This window comes from Stenella coeruleoalba (assembly GCF_951394435.1).
Source record: "Stenella coeruleoalba genome assembly, chromosome: 19".
In the NCBI taxonomy this organism is placed as follows: Eukaryota; Metazoa; Chordata; class Mammalia; order Artiodactyla; family Delphinidae; genus Stenella; species Stenella coeruleoalba.
In genome coordinates, this window is record NC_137165.1 from 37454878 (window position 1) to 37471603 (window position 16726).

The 16726-nt window shown below is 49.3% G+C and overlaps 1 protein-coding gene across 6 annotated transcripts; it reads left to right on the plus strand.

The window, feature by feature from the left end:
* The first annotated feature begins 431 nt into the window (after window positions 1-431).
* Window positions 432-12677, plus strand: SLC35B1 (solute carrier family 35 member B1). 6 transcript variants are annotated; one of them, XR_013824988.1, is made up of 10 exons: window positions 615-884; window positions 1570-1673; window positions 2258-2388; window positions 2681-2711; window positions 3303-3460; window positions 4809-4935; window positions 5674-5780; window positions 5948-6101; window positions 6792-8418; window positions 10558-12677. XR_013824988.1 is itself a non-coding variant. In XM_079903977.1 (9 exons), exons 2-9 carry the CDS (start codon window positions 1642-1644, stop codon window positions 6842-6844), a joined length of 768 nt encoding a protein of 255 aa, XP_079760103.1. In that variant the 5' UTR covers window positions 432-494; window positions 1570-1641; the 3' UTR covers window positions 6845-9887. The 6 variants fall into 6 exon arrangements, 5 of the variants coding, with proteins under 5 accessions (XP_079760103.1, XP_079760105.1, XP_079760104.1 ...); XM_079903977.1 differs by lacking the exons at window positions 615-884; window positions 10558-12677 and adding an exon at window positions 432-494 and having other exon boundaries at window positions 2283-2388; window positions 6792-9887; XM_079903979.1 differs by lacking the exons at window positions 615-884; window positions 10558-12677 and adding an exon at window positions 471-494 and having other exon boundaries at window positions 6792-9887.
* The last annotated feature ends 4049 nt before the right edge of the window (window positions 12678-16726 follow it).

Below are 16726 nucleotides of genomic sequence, written 5' to 3' on the forward strand. Positions count from 1 at the left end.
GCGACAAGGTGGCTATTATTAGTAATAATATAGACTAGGAAAACTGTAGCTCGGAATTTAGGTGACATGCGTAGGTTACCCTGCCTTTAAGTGACAGAGCTGAAACAAAAGCTCTGCCGCCCTTGGGAGCCTAGTGATGTGCCCTAGGAGGAGGACGGCTCCCCAAAAGCCAGGCCTTGAGCAACGCTCTTCTTGTAGAGGGGTTAGAGTCAGGGACGCTGGGCAGCAGCTAGAGGGCGCTAAGGCTGCATTGCGATTTCCGGGCGTTAGGACCCAGCAGAAGCCTGACAGCCGACCGGGAAAAAGACTCTTGGATTTGCCGGGCCGGCGCACTCCTCCTTCCCGCCCACCTGTCTGCCTTTGCACAGCGCAGCCAATTGGTCACCTCCACATCCTTACACGTCATCATTCCACGTCCACCTATCTCCTAGGCCATCCCGTCGAACTCCGGGTCTCAGTTGTCCTCGGAGTTGCCTGGTCGGAAAGTCTCGAGGGTAAGGCGTCACCCTCGGGACAGCGGGCTCCCCTGGCCACCAGGGACGAGATCAAGGCCCCAGGGTGGGTGTCCTTTCCTTGGAAGTGGGTTCAGGGTTCTGAAGAGTTTCCCCTCGGCGGTCCTGAGCTGGCAGTTCTGGCGGTGGCTGCTGAGGCCCTGCCCAACGGCGGTCACATGCAGCTCCTATGAGGCCCCTGTCGCCGGTCGGCGATGTCCGGCTGGACTTGTCGCCGCCGCCGCTGCCGGCTGTGAGCGGGTCTCCGGTCGGGTCGTCCGGGCGTCTCATGGCCGCTAGCAGCTCCCTGGTGCCCGACCGGCTGCGCCTGCCGCTCTGCTTCCTCGGCGTCTTTGTCTGCTATTTCTACTATGGGATCCTGCAGGAAAAGATGTGAGCGGATCCCCCGGGTCGGAACGCAGACCTCCGCCCCGCTAACCAGTCCGCCTTGTCTCCCCAGCCTGTGGTCAGGTTCACGGTCCTCCCGCCCCTGGCCCCACTGTTCCCTTTTGCACCCCCACGCCGCCCCGCCCTCCCGGCATCCTGACCGCCTTTGCCGCTGAAACCTCCCCAGGTTTCCAAAACGTGAAAGTTGGTCTCTGGATTCTCGGGAGCTGGTTATTTTTCTTCCCTTGGTTGCTCTTTTTTCCTGTTGGTCCTAAGGAGCTAGGTTTCACAGGCTTAGGTTTCCATGACCTGTGCCGGCCCCTTTTGGGAACTCCCAGATGCTTGCAGGTAGCGGATTCCTTTGCCCTCGGCCCTGCTGCTATAGCCCAAATCCCTTCTTCTGCCCGGGATACCTCGTTTCACCAACTAATTTTTCACGTTTCCTCTTGCTCCATCCTGTACGGATATTTTTTTCCTTCGGCTACGGGATCAGCAGCCTGGAATGTCTAGTTTTTAGATGCCATAAAATCAGCTTCTGATGTCAATGAGCCCGGTGATCCTTACCAAACTCTCCCTACGTCTAGAGAGGCTAGAAAATTTCAAAGTGTTCAGTGGCTCTGGATTAGTAGGTAGATGGCACTGAGGGAAGTATACTAATTCCTCCCCTCTTTCTCATGCATTTCATTCTTAGAACAAGAGGAAAGTATGGGGAGGGAGCCAAGCAGGAGACGTTCACTTTTGCCTTAACTTTGGTCTTCATCCAATGCGTGATCAATGCCGTGTTTGCCAAGATCTGTGAGTACTTAGATAGTAATCTGTTGTGTGTCCCCTCCCCTTTGTATCCTAGGCATTAGGTCTAAGTCTCAGCACCCTCAGCCCCTTTAGTGCTTGCAACAGCCTCTCTGTTCGATTGAGAAAACTAGTGGCTTTGGAAAAGGGTGAAACCCCATTTCCTTAGATTAAATCAACTTGTCAGTCAGAAATGTGCAGGAAATGGGTCTTCTGTGTTCCAGATCCCCATGAGAATACTTAAAGCTTTTTCCTTTGTCCTTTTGATTTTCCTTTATGTGTCAGCTTCAAGCATGTTTTGAGCATTCTCTCTTTGTTCCCTGGGGGCTAGCAGCAGGGATAACTAGTCCCTTGAACTGAATGGACACCCTACCCCCACCCCTGCCCTCCATGAGGCCTTGTGTTAGGGTTAGGTGGGATTGGAGAGTTGGAGAATCTTCAGAGATTTCCCAGTCTAAGAGGACAGAAATAGTTTGTGCTTCTCATCTTATTTGACAGGCAAATTCCTTTCATGTGGCTTCAACTTTTGCTCAGTGGTCCATCCTGGGCCCACCAGCTTTCTCTTGTATGTTTCTTTTGTCTTCTCCCAGTGATCCAGTTTTTTGACACTGCCAGGGTGGATCGTACTCGGAGCTGGCTCTATGCTGCCTGTTCTGTCTCCTATCTGGGTGCCATGGTCTCCAGCAACTCAGCACTACAGTTTGTCAACTACCCAACTCAGGTGAAACCTTAGGGTGGAATGAGGGTTGGCTCAGAAGTTGCTTGAAAAGGATGAAAGATGCTTCCCTCTGGCCTGTGACTTAAATAAAAAGAGAGTGTGTTTGGGAAGTTAAGAGTGTGAAGAACCATAGATCTGAGGTTTAGTGGTGGTGGGCTGGCCGTGGTAGGGCTGCTTTCCGAGGCTGCAGTCTCCGGTGCAGGCCTCACACTTAACTCATCTTATCGTAGCACCTAGTACAGTACCTGGCACATCAAAGACGCTCAGAAATTATTTTTGCTGAATTTAATTTCAGGTCCTTGGTAAATCGTGCAAGCCCATCCCAGGTAAGCAGAAGAAGATGGTCACCATCTTCCTTCCTCACTCTTCCTGCAGTGAGCTTGATCCTCCTCTGCTAGAGCTCTATGCCTCTGGGCTTTGTCATCTCACCATAGCTATCTCTCGGGTTCCCTCCATCCCTTCCCCCTGCCCATCCTTTATCACTTCCTGTGGTGTTGGGTGTTCATTAGCTGGTAATCCTCACTGAGAGCCAGAGGCTGACCTAACCTGCTTCACATAGTCAATCATTTTGGTGTCCCATGTGTTCACGTTGTCATTAGACACCCTAAATCCCATTTGATCATCAGTTTCCTTTTCCTCAACCTGTCACTCTTCCCTACTGCCCCTCCCCTGCCCTGTTCCTTCCTGGAACTTTCACCTTTGTTCTCTACCTCTTCCCTTCCTTATACTCTTTGCTCAACCTTGTTGCTCAATCGTCTCTGTCTAGGTGCCAGCGTTGCACCCTCCTTTTGTCCTCTGTCGGCTTTCCTTCTCAGACATTCTTTTTTTCCCGTGAGTCTTTGGCTCCTAGAAGGAGAGTGTTGGGCTCATCAATGCCTATGGGTGCCTGAATTTTCCACTCTGTTTCTTCCCTGTAGTCATGCTCCTTGGAGTGACCCTTTTGAAGAAGAAGTATCCAATGGCCAAGTACCTGTGTGTGTTGCTAATTGTGGCTGGAGTGGCCCTTTTCATGTACAAACCCAAGAAAGTAGTCGGGATAGAAGAACACACAGTTGGCTATGGAGAGCTGCTCCTGGTATGCAATTCTGTTGGGAAAGGAAGCCTTTTCCAGTAATCTTAACAGAGGAGTATCCCCACCTGTGCAGGCAGAAGGCCAGTTATATGTTTTGAGGGAGGTTGTGATGTTTCTTGCCCCACATTTCTGGTCTTTGTCTCTGGCTGCAAAGCCCTTGGCTCTGCTAAGGCCATAGTGGGGAGCCTAAAATATTTCACTATGGGTCAGCTCTCCTTCTGGGGAAGGGATGACTCTGAGGCCTGTGTCTAAATGCTGGTGTGAGGTTCCAGAGACCTGAGAGCAAAGAGGAAAGGAGTAGTGTGTCTCTCACTGTGGCTTTCCAAGGAACATGGAAGCCAGGGTTAAAAATAATACTATAGGGCTTCCCTGGTGGCGCAGTGGTTGAGAATCCGCCTGCCAATGCAGGAGACACGGGTTCGAGCCCTGGTCTGGGAAGATCCCACATACTGCGGAGCAACTAAGCCCGTGCACAAACTACCGAGGCTGCGCTCTAGAGTCCGTGAGCCACAACTACTGAAGCCCGCGCGCCTAGAGCCCGTGCTCCACAACAAGAGAAACCACCACAATGAGAAGCCCGCACACTGCAACGAAGAGTAGTCCCTGCTCACCGCAACTAGAGAAAGCCCGTGCGCAGCAACGAAGACCCAATGCAGCCATAAATTAATTAATTAATTAATTAATTAATTAATTAAAAAATACTATAGTAGCTATTACTTACTAGGTGTTAGGCACTTTTCCAAGTGTTCTACGTGTAAACTAGTTAATTTTTACAACAATAACCTCATAACTTAGATAGCATTATCTCCATTTTACAGGTGAAGAAACTGAGGCAAAGAAAAGTTAAATCACTTGCCCATGGTCACATGGCTGTTAATTGGCAGAGTTAGTGGCTTACATTGCCCCGGATTCTAATCCAGGCAGTGTGACCACAGAATCCAGTCTCTGGAGCCCTATACTCCAAGCCAGGAGGCTAACATGCTGGGACTAGATTTCCTCTCTCCAGCTTTAGTGGAAGAATGAGTGTGGCTCACCATGAGCCGTTCTAGGCCCCTGCACGCCAGACTTCACAGCATTGTGTTGGGAAGCGGTAGGCTTCCTGCCCTGCTCCGATCACATTACATCCATGTGGCTCAGATCGCCTGTCGTTCTGAGTGCCTGAGGGGAGGAGGGAGCTCACGTGGTCTCTCCCATCCTCCACCTGTGGACAAATGGCAGCATTTTGTTCTGAGGACTCTGTCTTAAGGCAGCGGCTTTTCTGAGGGGTCTCAGAAAGGTGAGAGTTCTGTGTCCTGCGTTAGGGAGGGTCCCGGTGGCCTTCTCACTACAGGCTGTACTCTTTCTTTCCCAGCTCTTGTCTCTCACCCTGGATGGGCTGACCGGCGTTTCCCAGGACCACATGCGGGCTCACTACCAAACAGGCTCCAACCACATGATGCTGAACATCAACCTTTGGTCGACATTGCTGCTGGGAGCCGGTAAGGAGCAGTTCTGCTATTCTTTCTACGTATCAGCAGAGGGCAGACTGCCCTCATCCACATAATCTCTAGCTCTGGTGCCAGTTGCTAACTTTGCCCATCAGTTCTCAGATGCCTTTATGTCCAGGCCCCTGAGAAGCCTTGGAGAAACCTTCACCAGTTGGCTCTACTTGCTACTTGTTAGTGGCACAATCGGGTAGACCTGTGCCAGGTATCATGGGAGGACACACAGTAGTAAAATGCTGGGGTGCCCTGGGAACTTGCCCTCTTCTGAGGGAGATGAGACACTTGTATGTGGTGAATACTGAATATTGTTCAAACATGGATGTATTTGCTTTTAAATCAGTGCTTCCTAACTTTTTTCAAATCTGGGCGCACACAGGGAGTATTTTTCATACAACACACTAGGGTTAACAGAGGAGGCTTCTGATGGCTGGAATCGAGCAGTGCTTGGGGCTGCCTTGAGCTCGGGATGTGTGGATCAGTATCTTCACAGCATCTGAGGTTTGCTGCGTTCAATCACTTTGGCAGAAGTAACTCATTAACTTCCAAGTATTTCCCAGAAGAGTCTTTAGTTAGTTTCTCTTATCAGAAAAATAGGAGATGCCTGATGGGACAATACAAACTCACTCCATATGTTTTTCCATGGCCTCCTTCAGAGTGCTTTAGCAGGCCTCTGCAGGGGTGTGAATACGGGCACACAAGATGCACCGTTCATCTTTTGACGTTTCTTCCTAGGAATCCTGTTCACTGGGGAGCTCTGGGAGTTCTTGAGCTTTGCCGAAAGATACCCTGCCATCATCTATAACATCCTGCTCTTTGGCCTGACTAGTGCCCTGGGCCAGGTGAGTGCCTTGATGGAGGATGGCTTGGCTTCCCCAAAAGAGACTGGCCTGGCTGCGAGAAGAGGGGTGGCAAGATTAGCCGTGATGTCCTGTTACAGACTTTAGACCTCTTGGCAGATAGATAGCCAAGAACCAGCCTGACCTAGTCTTTCCCTGTCTTTCTCTAGAGCTTCATCTTCATGACAGTGGTGTATTTTGGTCCCCTGACCTGCTCCATCATCACCACAACTCGAAAGTTCTTCACCATTTTGGCCTCTGTGATCCTCTTCGCCAACCCCATCAGCCCCATGCAGTGGGTGGGCACTGTGCTTGTGTTCTTGGGTAAGTTCCGTCCAGAGCGGGCAGCTCTGGACCACACAAAGGGACAGTGACAGAGCGTTATTCTTTTTCCTTAATATTTACTTGTATATTTGTGAAATTCATTAGGTTACTTTAGAGAAAATTTTTTAAAAGAGAAAAGGAAGCATTACCTCTACTCTAGCTTTCCTAAGGAACATTTCATTTGAGTGATTTCTTTCCAGTGATTCTGCTTTCCCCAGATACTGAGCAGGGTAAAATTATTATACTTATTCCCTACTCATTTATGCTGCTGTGGGTAAGCTGAGAGACCTAGCTTAGAAGTTTGATTCTTAAATTTCTTTCAGTCTTGCTGTATTATTATTTTTTTTTTGGCCGCACCACACGCAGCATGCGGGATCTTAGTTCCCCAAGCCGGGATCGAACCTGTGCCCCCTGCGGTGGAAGCGTGGAGTCTTAACCTCTGGACTGCCAGGGAAGTCCCTGCTGTATTTCAAATATACATGTAATTACCAGTATCTTGGTGATTTTTTTTCATTTGATACCAATCTCTTTTCTCTGAGGAGCTTTTATAAAACCAATGTTTGAAAACTAGTTTTATTTAAAGCTCCAATTTTGGAGAACCAAGGCTCACCCCCACCCCCCCCACCCCCAAATCATTTGTAGGCTTCATTTCTCCCCATAAAGTTAAGCCCGTGTTCTCTCTCTCTATAGGTCTTGGTCTCGATGCCAAGTTTGGGAAAGGAGCCAAGAAGACATCCCACTAAGAAGAGAGAGACTACCTCCACTCCAAGAATATTTTAAGTTATTTTCTCGAACAGTGACATCTTTTGGGAAAATGGACACAATAGAGATAAAGGACTAGGTCTCAGTCGGCTATTTTGTTATTTTTTTTTTAAGGAAGCAAAATCACGTACTCTAAAAACAGCATTTGGATTTTAACAAGACAGAGTGCCTGTTTCTGTTTTTGATGGCCAGGAGCACAGCCTCGCACAAGTAAAGAAAGAAAGAGGGGGAAGAGGCAGAGCTTGGTGCTCATGGCCCAGGCTGCTCCCTCGTGGGTGTGGTTAACCTGGCTGGGTGGCCAGTTCCCCCAAGAGCTGCTGTGCTTGTGGCTTCTGTTCCCACAGGCCAAGGTCTAAATATCAGGACAGGTAACTGTCAGAGCCAGAGGATGTAGAAATCACTTTCTCTCTTAAAGCTCTGGTGGGCAAATATTTCTTAAAAAACTACAGATATATTCTCCCCTTGAGAAACTTCTCTCAAGGTTGAGCTAAAATGAGCCCAGAGCCTCAGAGTCTGCTGTGTGTTCACATTTCCCCAGTGCGTCCCCTTCAGCCAAAGCTCAACCAAGTCCAGAGCGGAGACCCAGTGTGTATGTCATGAACAGCTTTGGAAGGTCTGATTCCCTTTCTCCACCTCCGCGTCTGTTCTTGGTTCTCTCGGTCCCCTCCTGGGAAGGCTGGATTAATCCTTCCTATTCCCCTGCCCCCTTCAGCTGCTAAAACATTGCAGTCCTCCGCCATCCTGGCTGTGCCCTGGTGTCCCCATGCCAACTCCTGCCTGTTGAAAGGGATGCTGGTGGAAGGCACGGTGGCTGAGTCCTGGCATAGAGCCGCCGTTGTCGAATTTTCTGTGTGGCAGTGGGAGGGGAAGGCGGAGCATGGAGCAGAGCCACCTGCCCAGTGCTGCCTTCAGAGTTGGAAGTCGAAATCCTCCGTGGACCAAACTTTACACATGAAAGTGCATTTCCACCAGCTGCAACTTTCGCTCCATCTGTTCAGCAGCCCCAGCCCCTTGGCTCTCCAGATGGGAGCCCAGCCTCCTTCCTGCGCGGCTGCCTTCCCACCCCCCGCCCAGCCTTTCAAGACCTGCCTCACTTGCACTCATCTCACTCTCTAGGGGCCCGAGTTCACTGCAGCTCTGCCCCCAAAGGCCCCCTCTCATCTTGAACTCCTCCTTGAGAGAAGAGGTTTTAAATACAACTGGCTGAACTTCCTTCTTTTCTCCACCCCTTTGTTTTCTCTGTTTCTCATCCTGAAAGTTGCATCAATTAGCTCCTTCCCTACTGGACTGATAGTTCTTCCAAACTGTCTTCTGTGGATTGGTTAGGTGGTGAGACCACGTTACCAGGGCCAGGGGCCTATAAGCAGTCCTCACCTGGGCCTGTTGTTTTATCCAGAGACGTGTTCCCAGCTATCAGGCCAGTCCCCTCCACCTCTACCCCCTGCCATCCCCAACCAGGGGTCTCAGACGTGCCTCATACCAGTCACCAAGAGCAAGAAGGATTTCCAACAGCTCAGCCTGGCTCTCACCTGATACTAGAGCAAGCCTGTCCTAGGTGAGCCAGGAGCCCAGGTCTGGTATATTCATTCAGTCCTGTGTCTATTCATCTAACCCTTCCTTCAGTGTGACATGTCCTGTGAACATGTTGTGAGTTCAAAGTTGAGTAGGACCAGTACTTACCCTCTAGGGTGTTCACAGTCTAATAGGGAGACGGGTAGAAAGATCACTGCATCTCAGAAATGCAGAGCTAACAACGAAGGAAGGTGTCTGGGCAAGGTGAGGCTTGAGCTGGAGAGAGCACGTAAAGATGAAAGGAAGTGGAAAGGCAGCTTTGGCTCTACCGCCAAGTGCGAAATGGGGTTTTAAACTGCCTGCTTCTCCCTGTGCTCCTGCTTCAACTCAGTTCAAGTGAGAGCACAGGAGCAGGTGAGTGGCTCTACAGGGAGGCGTCATTTCAGCTCAATTGCAAGATATTTTAAAATGTTGTGTGAGCTGCCAGCTCGTTCGGGGTGGCGTACTCACCTACAGGATCACAGGAACTGAGAGTGCCAAGTCAGACTCGGCGTTGGTAACACTCTGCTAGGTTATAATGGTACCGATAAACGTGAAATACCAGGCAAGTTCAAACAGAAGTACTGTTGATCACTAACCCTGGGCAGCCTGATGTCTCAGGTTTCTAAGCATCAAAGGACTTTCATCTGCAGTTAATTCTCAGCTATGTGTATAAGGGAGGGCACCAGGACACCCATTTCCCCAAGCACTGTGTTTTTCTTTTGGGGTGTACTGTACTTAATGTCTATTTTGGTCAAACTATCTGGCTTACTTCCTTAGGTGTTTGTGCTCAGGTTCATGGTAGAGTGGTTTTTCCATTTCCTGTACATCTCTTAGCCTAGGGCAAGGGGAGCGATGCACAAATGTGATTTGGGGTAAAACTATAGGGAAGGCTATTCTGCAATTAATCATTATAAGGAAGAAAAATTATATGTTGTTGTTCAAAGGACTTAAAGACAGGAATTAAACATTCACTGTGTATAATCTCTAAAGTGAGTTCTTTAGGATTGGATGATGTGTTTTCTCACAGCCCTGTAACACCCCTGTGAAGAGGACTGAGCAGGCATCTGCACCTTTTATAAATGGAAAAACAAGTTAGGGAAGGGGGCAACTTGCAGTAGGTCCCTGGGTGTGTCCCAGAGAGATTAACTAGAACTCAAGATTCCCCGAGTTCTAGTTGCATCTTGGACCTATGCCCTTGGAGGGGGAGAAGCCAACCTCCTCAGGAGGCCCATTGCCTCTGCCGTCTGGTCCCACTTGTCGGTGGAACAGTTTGCACACTTTCTGAGTGGTGCTGGTCACTCTCCCCAGATGTCCTGGCAGAGAAAGTGTCCTGGGTCTCTGCGGGATCATTCAGCCCTTCCCACTGAAAACACACCAGCTGTCTTTAGGAACAGCAATCTCATATTTCTTGAGCTCCTTCTTTCCCAAAGCTCTTTTAGTTCATGGCATTTTATCCTTACAACACTCCTGGGGAGAGCTTAGGCCAAAAGCAAGTCTCCCCATATTCGGAACAGGGAACCCAAAGTCCACCAAAGTGCATCGGCTGAAGGTCACACGACTCCGTGGCAGGGCAGGGCCCAGAGTGAGCCTCCACTTAGCACATGTCAGAGGTCAGCAAGCTAAGGCTAAGGCACTGGTTTCCGGCTGTTTGGATTTCCTGATCCAGTAGAATTTTCAAATAATTTGGGGGGCTGATATAAGTATGCTGGCTTTTTATATTTTCAAGTAAGGACTTAAAAAAAAAATCTAATATCATTATGGCTTACAAAAGGACACTTTAAGTCCAAAAATTTTAGGAAAGGCTATCCACCTCGGAATAAAGAATCCTTCTTCCAAAGAAATGATAGTTGGAAATCATACCACTATATAGGTAATAAGAAAAATTGATTAACTGCAGAAAATGGTCAACATAAAATGTCATCCTATGGTAATACATTGTAGGCATATCACTATGATTGCTGGCTTGAAACACCTGGGTCAGTTTGGGGCTTGTATTCCATGATTCAGTCTACTGAAGCTGAATGTCGCATAAGCATATGCTGACAAAGATGGAAGCAGCAGGCGATGAGGTTTTACATCATTTAGAACATTCTGAGAGTCTAAACCAACATCTGCCTGACCTTCTGCCTTCCCTCTGCAGGGTCAAGAGGAGAGCAGGCTCTAAGGGCTGCGGGAGGGAGACGAGACGCGGCACCTCCGCTCCAAGGGCTGCTCCCAGGATGTTCAGGCCGAGGCTTTTCATCACCCAGCTCAGAGCACCCAGAATTTATCCTGGGAGAACTTCCACCTACTGCTGAAAGCTAATTTCTGACAGTCCTCAGACTGGGAACCAGGGTGCTCTACCTGCCGTGGCAAGAAGGCTGGAAAGGAGAACAAAGAGGGTCTTGGAACGGGGAGCGATTTCATCCCGTGCCTTCCACTCGGCTGAGGTGCAAGTCCACAAGGGCTGGTGGGTTTTCTGTCCAAATATGCCCGACTCCTTGTTATTTCTGGGAGAGGTGGAAGAGGGAAGAGGTTCAAGGCATTCTCCAAGGTCGGGGGGGGGGGGGACAGGATATTTCTTCCTGCCCACTTCTGTGTTTTGTCATGGTGTGTGGGTGGCCAGAGCTAGCAGAAGCATCATGTTTTAGCTTAGGGGCTGACTAGACACCATTTCCTCCTACTCAGGACCCTGGAACTGCCACATTCAGACCATAGCCCTAGAGGGAACATCACTCTTACACGAAGGCTGAGAACTCCCTGAAATTTTAATGTACGAATGTGTGTGTAACACAGGTGCTCGCACATATGTCAAGCTAGTAGGTTAGTTTTGCTGTAAAAAGGGTCCACAGCTCTCTTTAGATTCTCTTAGGGGTCCACTGTAATCATGGCCTCATTTAATGAAAACTGATTTCCCAAATAGAGTTATTGTATAACTGGGCAACACTATAAAGTATGAGAAAGTATCATCTCCAGCTCTGTTTAGATGGAGGGGTGAGATGGAGTTTGCAGAGAAACCCAAGGCGGGTAACGCATCCGATTTCATTTCTAGTTTTCTCCTGGCCCCTCCAACACACTTTATCTAAGGTTGTCAGGTTTAGCAAATAAAAATACAAGATGCCCAGCTAAATTTGAGTTTCAGATAAACAGCACATACTTGTTGAGTATAAGTATGTCCCATGCAATATTTGAGACATATTTATACCAAACAATTGTGTCTTGTTTATCTGAAATTCAGATTTAGCTGGTGTTCTGTATTTATCTGGCAACAGTTTGTGGCATTAGTCATTGTCACCCGTTCTCATGGGCCCCTCTTCATCTAGGAAAGGAAGGCACTCTCAGATGCATCACCACTTGCAATTCCGTGCCCAGGGCTTCCAGATACTTTTGTTCAGGGCCAAAACATTTTGTAATTTCCCTCTTGGCCAGGGGGAGATGCAAGCCCAGACCAAGTCAGCAGGGGGCACCATTTTCTTAAAATAGATCCCCAGTGGCATCTCAAGGGCCTCAGAAAGGGGAATATTGAGTTGAAGTTTCTATTTGCTGCTTCCGTCTTCCCTCTGTAGCTTCCCATTTCTCCCCACCCCACCACCCTGCCAGAGTCATCCGTGTGAAGCAAGACTCTGATCCTGTCACTTCACTCCTTAAATCACTTCCAAGATTCCGTGCTTACCTTCCTAATACACTCTAAAAAGCCCTTCCGGGTCCCACGGGAGTCTTTTCCCAGCTTCAACTCCTGCTGTTTCCACCCTACCTCATCCCACCCTCCTCATACTTCCGGCACCCCACCCCCACCCCCATTCACCACCAACTATTTGCAGCTTCCCGCTATACTATTCACTGTCACGCCTTTGCACCCACAGTTCCCTCTGCTTGGAATTCCCTTTTCCACCTGATGCTTCTAGCGGCTCCATTCATTCAACACATTTCACAAGTGTGCATTGAGATCATCCCTGTACCAGGCACTCTGCTGTGGGCTGGAGATGCTTGGAGGAGGGAACCGACTGGAGCCTTTCCCTTATGCATCTGACGATGGGGGCAGGGGAGAAACAGTATACAAGTCATCAAATCAACAAAGTCCTGGGACTTAGTTCAAGGGATAACCGATCTGACTCCCTTGAGCAGAGCTGATGGTTCCCTCCTTTGGGTCTTCTGATGGCTTTTCATTCTAAGGGTCCCAAATTCTAACACGTGCACGATGGTGGTAGTGAACGTGGATGAACGAAACGAACCAGTTTAACTCAACAGGGAAGTGGGTGAGGTGGGGGGTGGGTATGTGACCTATGACACTGAGAGCACATCCCAGCTAAAGGGGACAGTGGTGTTTTACCTCCTCCAGATTACTGCCAGATGTGTTATTTCAAAAACAGATGGAAATATTGATTTTTATGTGAACTCTGACAATTTTTTAAATTCCTTGCCAGCTAAACTAAACGTGTCTACAAGTCAGATTTGGCCCATGGCCACCGGTTTGCCACCTCTCATATTGCAACACTGTATCACTGTCTTGTGTCTGATTAGTACTTACATATATTTTCTCCCCCAAGACTGTGTCCGTGTGTCTTTAGCCCCTAACAGTGACTGGCACAGGGTAGGTGCCAGTCAGACATCAATAAGTGTTTGTGGAAGGGTGGAAAGAAGGGAGGGAGAAGGAGGCAAACTGGGAACCACAGTTTGTTGATGGAAGTTCTTATTCCCACTGCTTTGGGCATGGGACGGATGGAACAAGAAAGCCTGAAACAATTTATTGCTGAGTGTGCACGTGTTCATGAGTGTGAGTTCCCACGTTAGCAGGTGTGACAGCTGGAAAATGTGTCTAAGAACCATCGGCTCCTTTCTCAGTGAGCTCCCAAGCCATCCCACCTCATTCTTGGCGGATGAGGGGGCGGAGAAGAATGCAGGGCTGACGGTGGACGCCTGGCTTCCTTCCAGGACCCGTAGTCGCTGGCACGGAGATCAGAAGGAGCTTATAGAGGCTTCTGGCACCAACTGATACATCCTCAGGGGAAGGTGTCTGGCAGCTGCTGCCACCCACTCACTGCCTACCCGCTAGAGTGCCCGCTGCATAGCAAGCAGTTGTGGGGGTCAAAGTAAAATGCTCCCTCTTCTCACTGGTCCAAAGTGAGACCATCAAAATGACCTTTCACCCTGCATTGGGGGGATCAAAACTCCCAAGTTGAAGAGAAGGGTGGGGATGGCTTAGACTCCGCATCGCAGCCCCCAGAGACAGAGCGGGGCCCCTGGAGCAGTCTTCTGATCCTGCTAACGGTATGCTGTCCTTTTTATCAAGAGAGAGTTCTGCCTTGTGCGCACACAAGGGAGCATTCTTGCTGCCCCCATGAATAAGGACATATCTTCAGAAAATAGATATCTGAGGCTCAGAACATATATTTTGTCTGATTTACAGGAGAAGTAACCAGATCAATCAGGAATCAGAACTTCCACCTTGGCCCTGAAATCTCTTGTGAGACCTGAAAAATGTGATTTTCCGAAGCGGAGAGGGTGGAGGGTGGAGGGGCAGCCTGAAGTACATTGGAGTCACTCTTTAAGCGGGATTATGGAAATTTCTGTGCCATGATTCTCTCTCTGGTGAGAGGTATCTTGAAAGCCAAAGATGCATCGTCCAGCCTCCAGTGTGCCTCTTGCTCGCTACCGGTGCTTGGCCAGCCCGAAGTTTTGAAGCAAGACTTTCCAGGAAGCAATCTCTCCCACAGGCAGTGCTGACTCAGCCCAGACTCCAAGCTCTCAGGCTGGTCCCTGGCCCAGAGTAGCCAGCAGGGGCAGAGACGCACAGGGGGCTGTGATCCTGGGCTGTGTGGGTGCTGCTGGGAAGGGGAGATCGGGGTGCAAGACAGTGGGGCATGGATCCTGAATTGTTTAGGCTTTTGCTAAGGGAAAGGGGAGGAGACTCAAATAGTGGCTCGAGTCCTCCGAGTTCCAGCATCCTTTGTCAAAAACTATCTTTCCTAAATTTCCAGAGGCAGGGATCGTGGCCTATTTAGTACCTTGAATCTGGGAGTGAGGACATTCCTTGTCTCATTTCGAGTCTGCCGTGGGGGGGTGTGACTGACCATCTCTCTGGGGCCTCCACCTGACTCTCCAACATCCGCTTTCCCCAAAGGACCCCACTTGGATTAAAGGGAAATGTGTGCCCCCTCCCTCCTCTCCACTTTACAAATTACCTATGGTTCCTCCCATCTCTGCTGCTCCCTGTTTCCCTCCTGCAGCCTTCCTCCTTCAGTCCTTCATGCCATTTTCCTCTCTCCATACTCCTCCCTTCTCTCTCTCTCTCAATCTCCCCCAGTTCTGACAGCGAATCCTTTCCCTGGCACAGGCCCTCAACTTGCTTGCCAGCTCTGCTGGGTTACTCTTCTCATTTCTGTAGCTTCTGTCCAATTATCTCTCTGGCCAAGCTCATCGGGAGCCCTCTCCTCTGGCCACGCGCCTCCTTCCTTCCTGCTGCTAGCAATGCTATCACCCACGATTCATTCCCATTTGGGAATGGGGGTAGAAAGCTGGTTTGAATAAACTGGGAGGTGTCTGGCAATCTATTCTGTGTTCTTCTCTGAAGGCCCCAGCAGAGTTAAGCAAAGCTTAAGGAAGAGGACACCATTTCCTAGACCACTAAGGGCTGCAGGATCTAGTTCTAACGAATGGGGGACCAAAAGCTTTTTAGAGTCAGCCGGTCCTGAAAAGCAAGGGCCCAGTGACCGGGAGGACTGGAAGTCTTGCCACGGAAAACAAAGCTGTGACTCAAAGGCATCACGTAGATGCTTTCTTGCTCATCCACGTTCCTGAGTTTAATGTCGTTGGCTTGGGAATTAACTTTGAGACTTTTCCAACACAGATAAAAATAGAGCTCATAAATGCCATCACTGGTACTTTCCGATAAGGTGGCCTTTTAAGGGAAGACTGGGCTCCCAGTGGATGCAGTGAGTCAAGGAGCCTCTCAAGCAGATTGTTCAGGGTTCTCACAGGCTGCCGACCAGCCTGTGACCAAACAGAGGATGCAGGAAGAGGAAGCTCCTGGAGGCTTCTGTGCCTGAAACGACAGGATCCAAGTTCCTGAAAGGATGTTTCTTTCACTAGTTAATTCATTTATTCATCACACAAGCATTTATCTGAATACCTATTACATGCTAGGAATGCTTCCCTGTGCTGAAAACATAAAAGAGAGAGAAAAAAAAGGGAAATCCCTACCCGCAAGGAGCTTGCCATCTAGTGAGGGACAGAGAGGGAATCAGGCAACCACGATACAGGGGTTGCAGTGAGAGGAGAAATACGGGAAGACCTAGCTCAGGGCTAGGGGACATGCACAGCTTCCTGGAGGAACAGACGGATGAATTGAAGCTGGAGAATCAGCAGAGAATTAAGCAGGGGAAGGTGAGGGTAGGGGCAGGGAAATCCGTGGAGAAGACTGTTCTGGGAAGAGAGAACAGTATGTGCAAAAAGAGAGAACTTGGTTTACTCAGGGAATTGAAAGTAGTTCTCTGTGTGACAGGAAACCTTACTGCTAGGTGCGGTGGGAAGCATCAGAGACCACCTGGAGACTAAGGCATAGGTCACTGGTAAAGAGCCTTTCACCTCTATTAAGGAGTATGGTTTTTATATCGAGGGCAGTGAAGGGTGGAATACAAATAAGTGACTCAATCAGATTGACTTTTTAGACATCTCACTCGGGCTGCAGAGCAGTCATGAACTGGAAGGGTGAAGACCAGAGGTTGGGAGCCCAGGGAGGAGGCTGCTGCAATCCCAGAAAGGACTGGGGAGGTGTCAGTGGAGACAGAAGGAAGTAGGCAGAACTGGGAGATAAGTAAAGCATGGAACTGTCAGAACTTGGTGTTGAATTAGAAGCGGGATTGAGGAGTCAAGGACACTTTCCCGTTCCCAGGCTTGAGCTATTGGTGAGGCAAGAGAGCACCGGAGGAGAATCAGGTTTTACCTCTGCTGAATCTCAGGTGCCTATGGACCATCCAACTGAAGATATCAGGTTGATAGTTGGATATGTAAGTGGAGCTCAAGAGAAAGACCTGGCTCGAGATAGATTTGGAATATTCTTTAGCAGATGGATGGCAGTGGAGTGGTGAGAATAAAGGAGCCATCTCAAGGCAAGAGAGGACAGTGTGAAGAGGAGAGGAACTGCACACAATCCAAGGAAAGCTGATATTCAAAGGATGGCCAAAGGAAGAGCCTGTCAAGGAGACTGAGAAGGAGTAGCCAGAGAGGTAGAAGGAAAAACCAGGAGTAATGGTCGTCCGCTGTTGGCCCCCTGCATTCATTTCCTCCTTCTGCCAAGAGGGCCCTGAATTTCCTTTGGGGAATTCACTCCT

Excerpts from the sequence above, each read along its gene's own strand:
- SLC35B1 (XM_079903975.1), top strand. The coding sequence starts at position 682 with ATGAGGCCCCTGTCGCCGGTCGGCGATGTCCGGCTGGACTTGTCGCCG. Across the intron at positions 885-1,569 it reads GGGATCCTGCAGGAAAAGAT|AACAAGAGGAAAGTATGGGG; the intron begins GTGAGCGGATCC and ends TTTCATTCTTAG. Across the intron at positions 6,102-6,791 it reads CACTGTGCTTGTGTTCTTGG|GTCTTGGTCTCGATGCCAAG; the intron begins GTAAGTTCCGTC and ends CTCTCTCTATAG.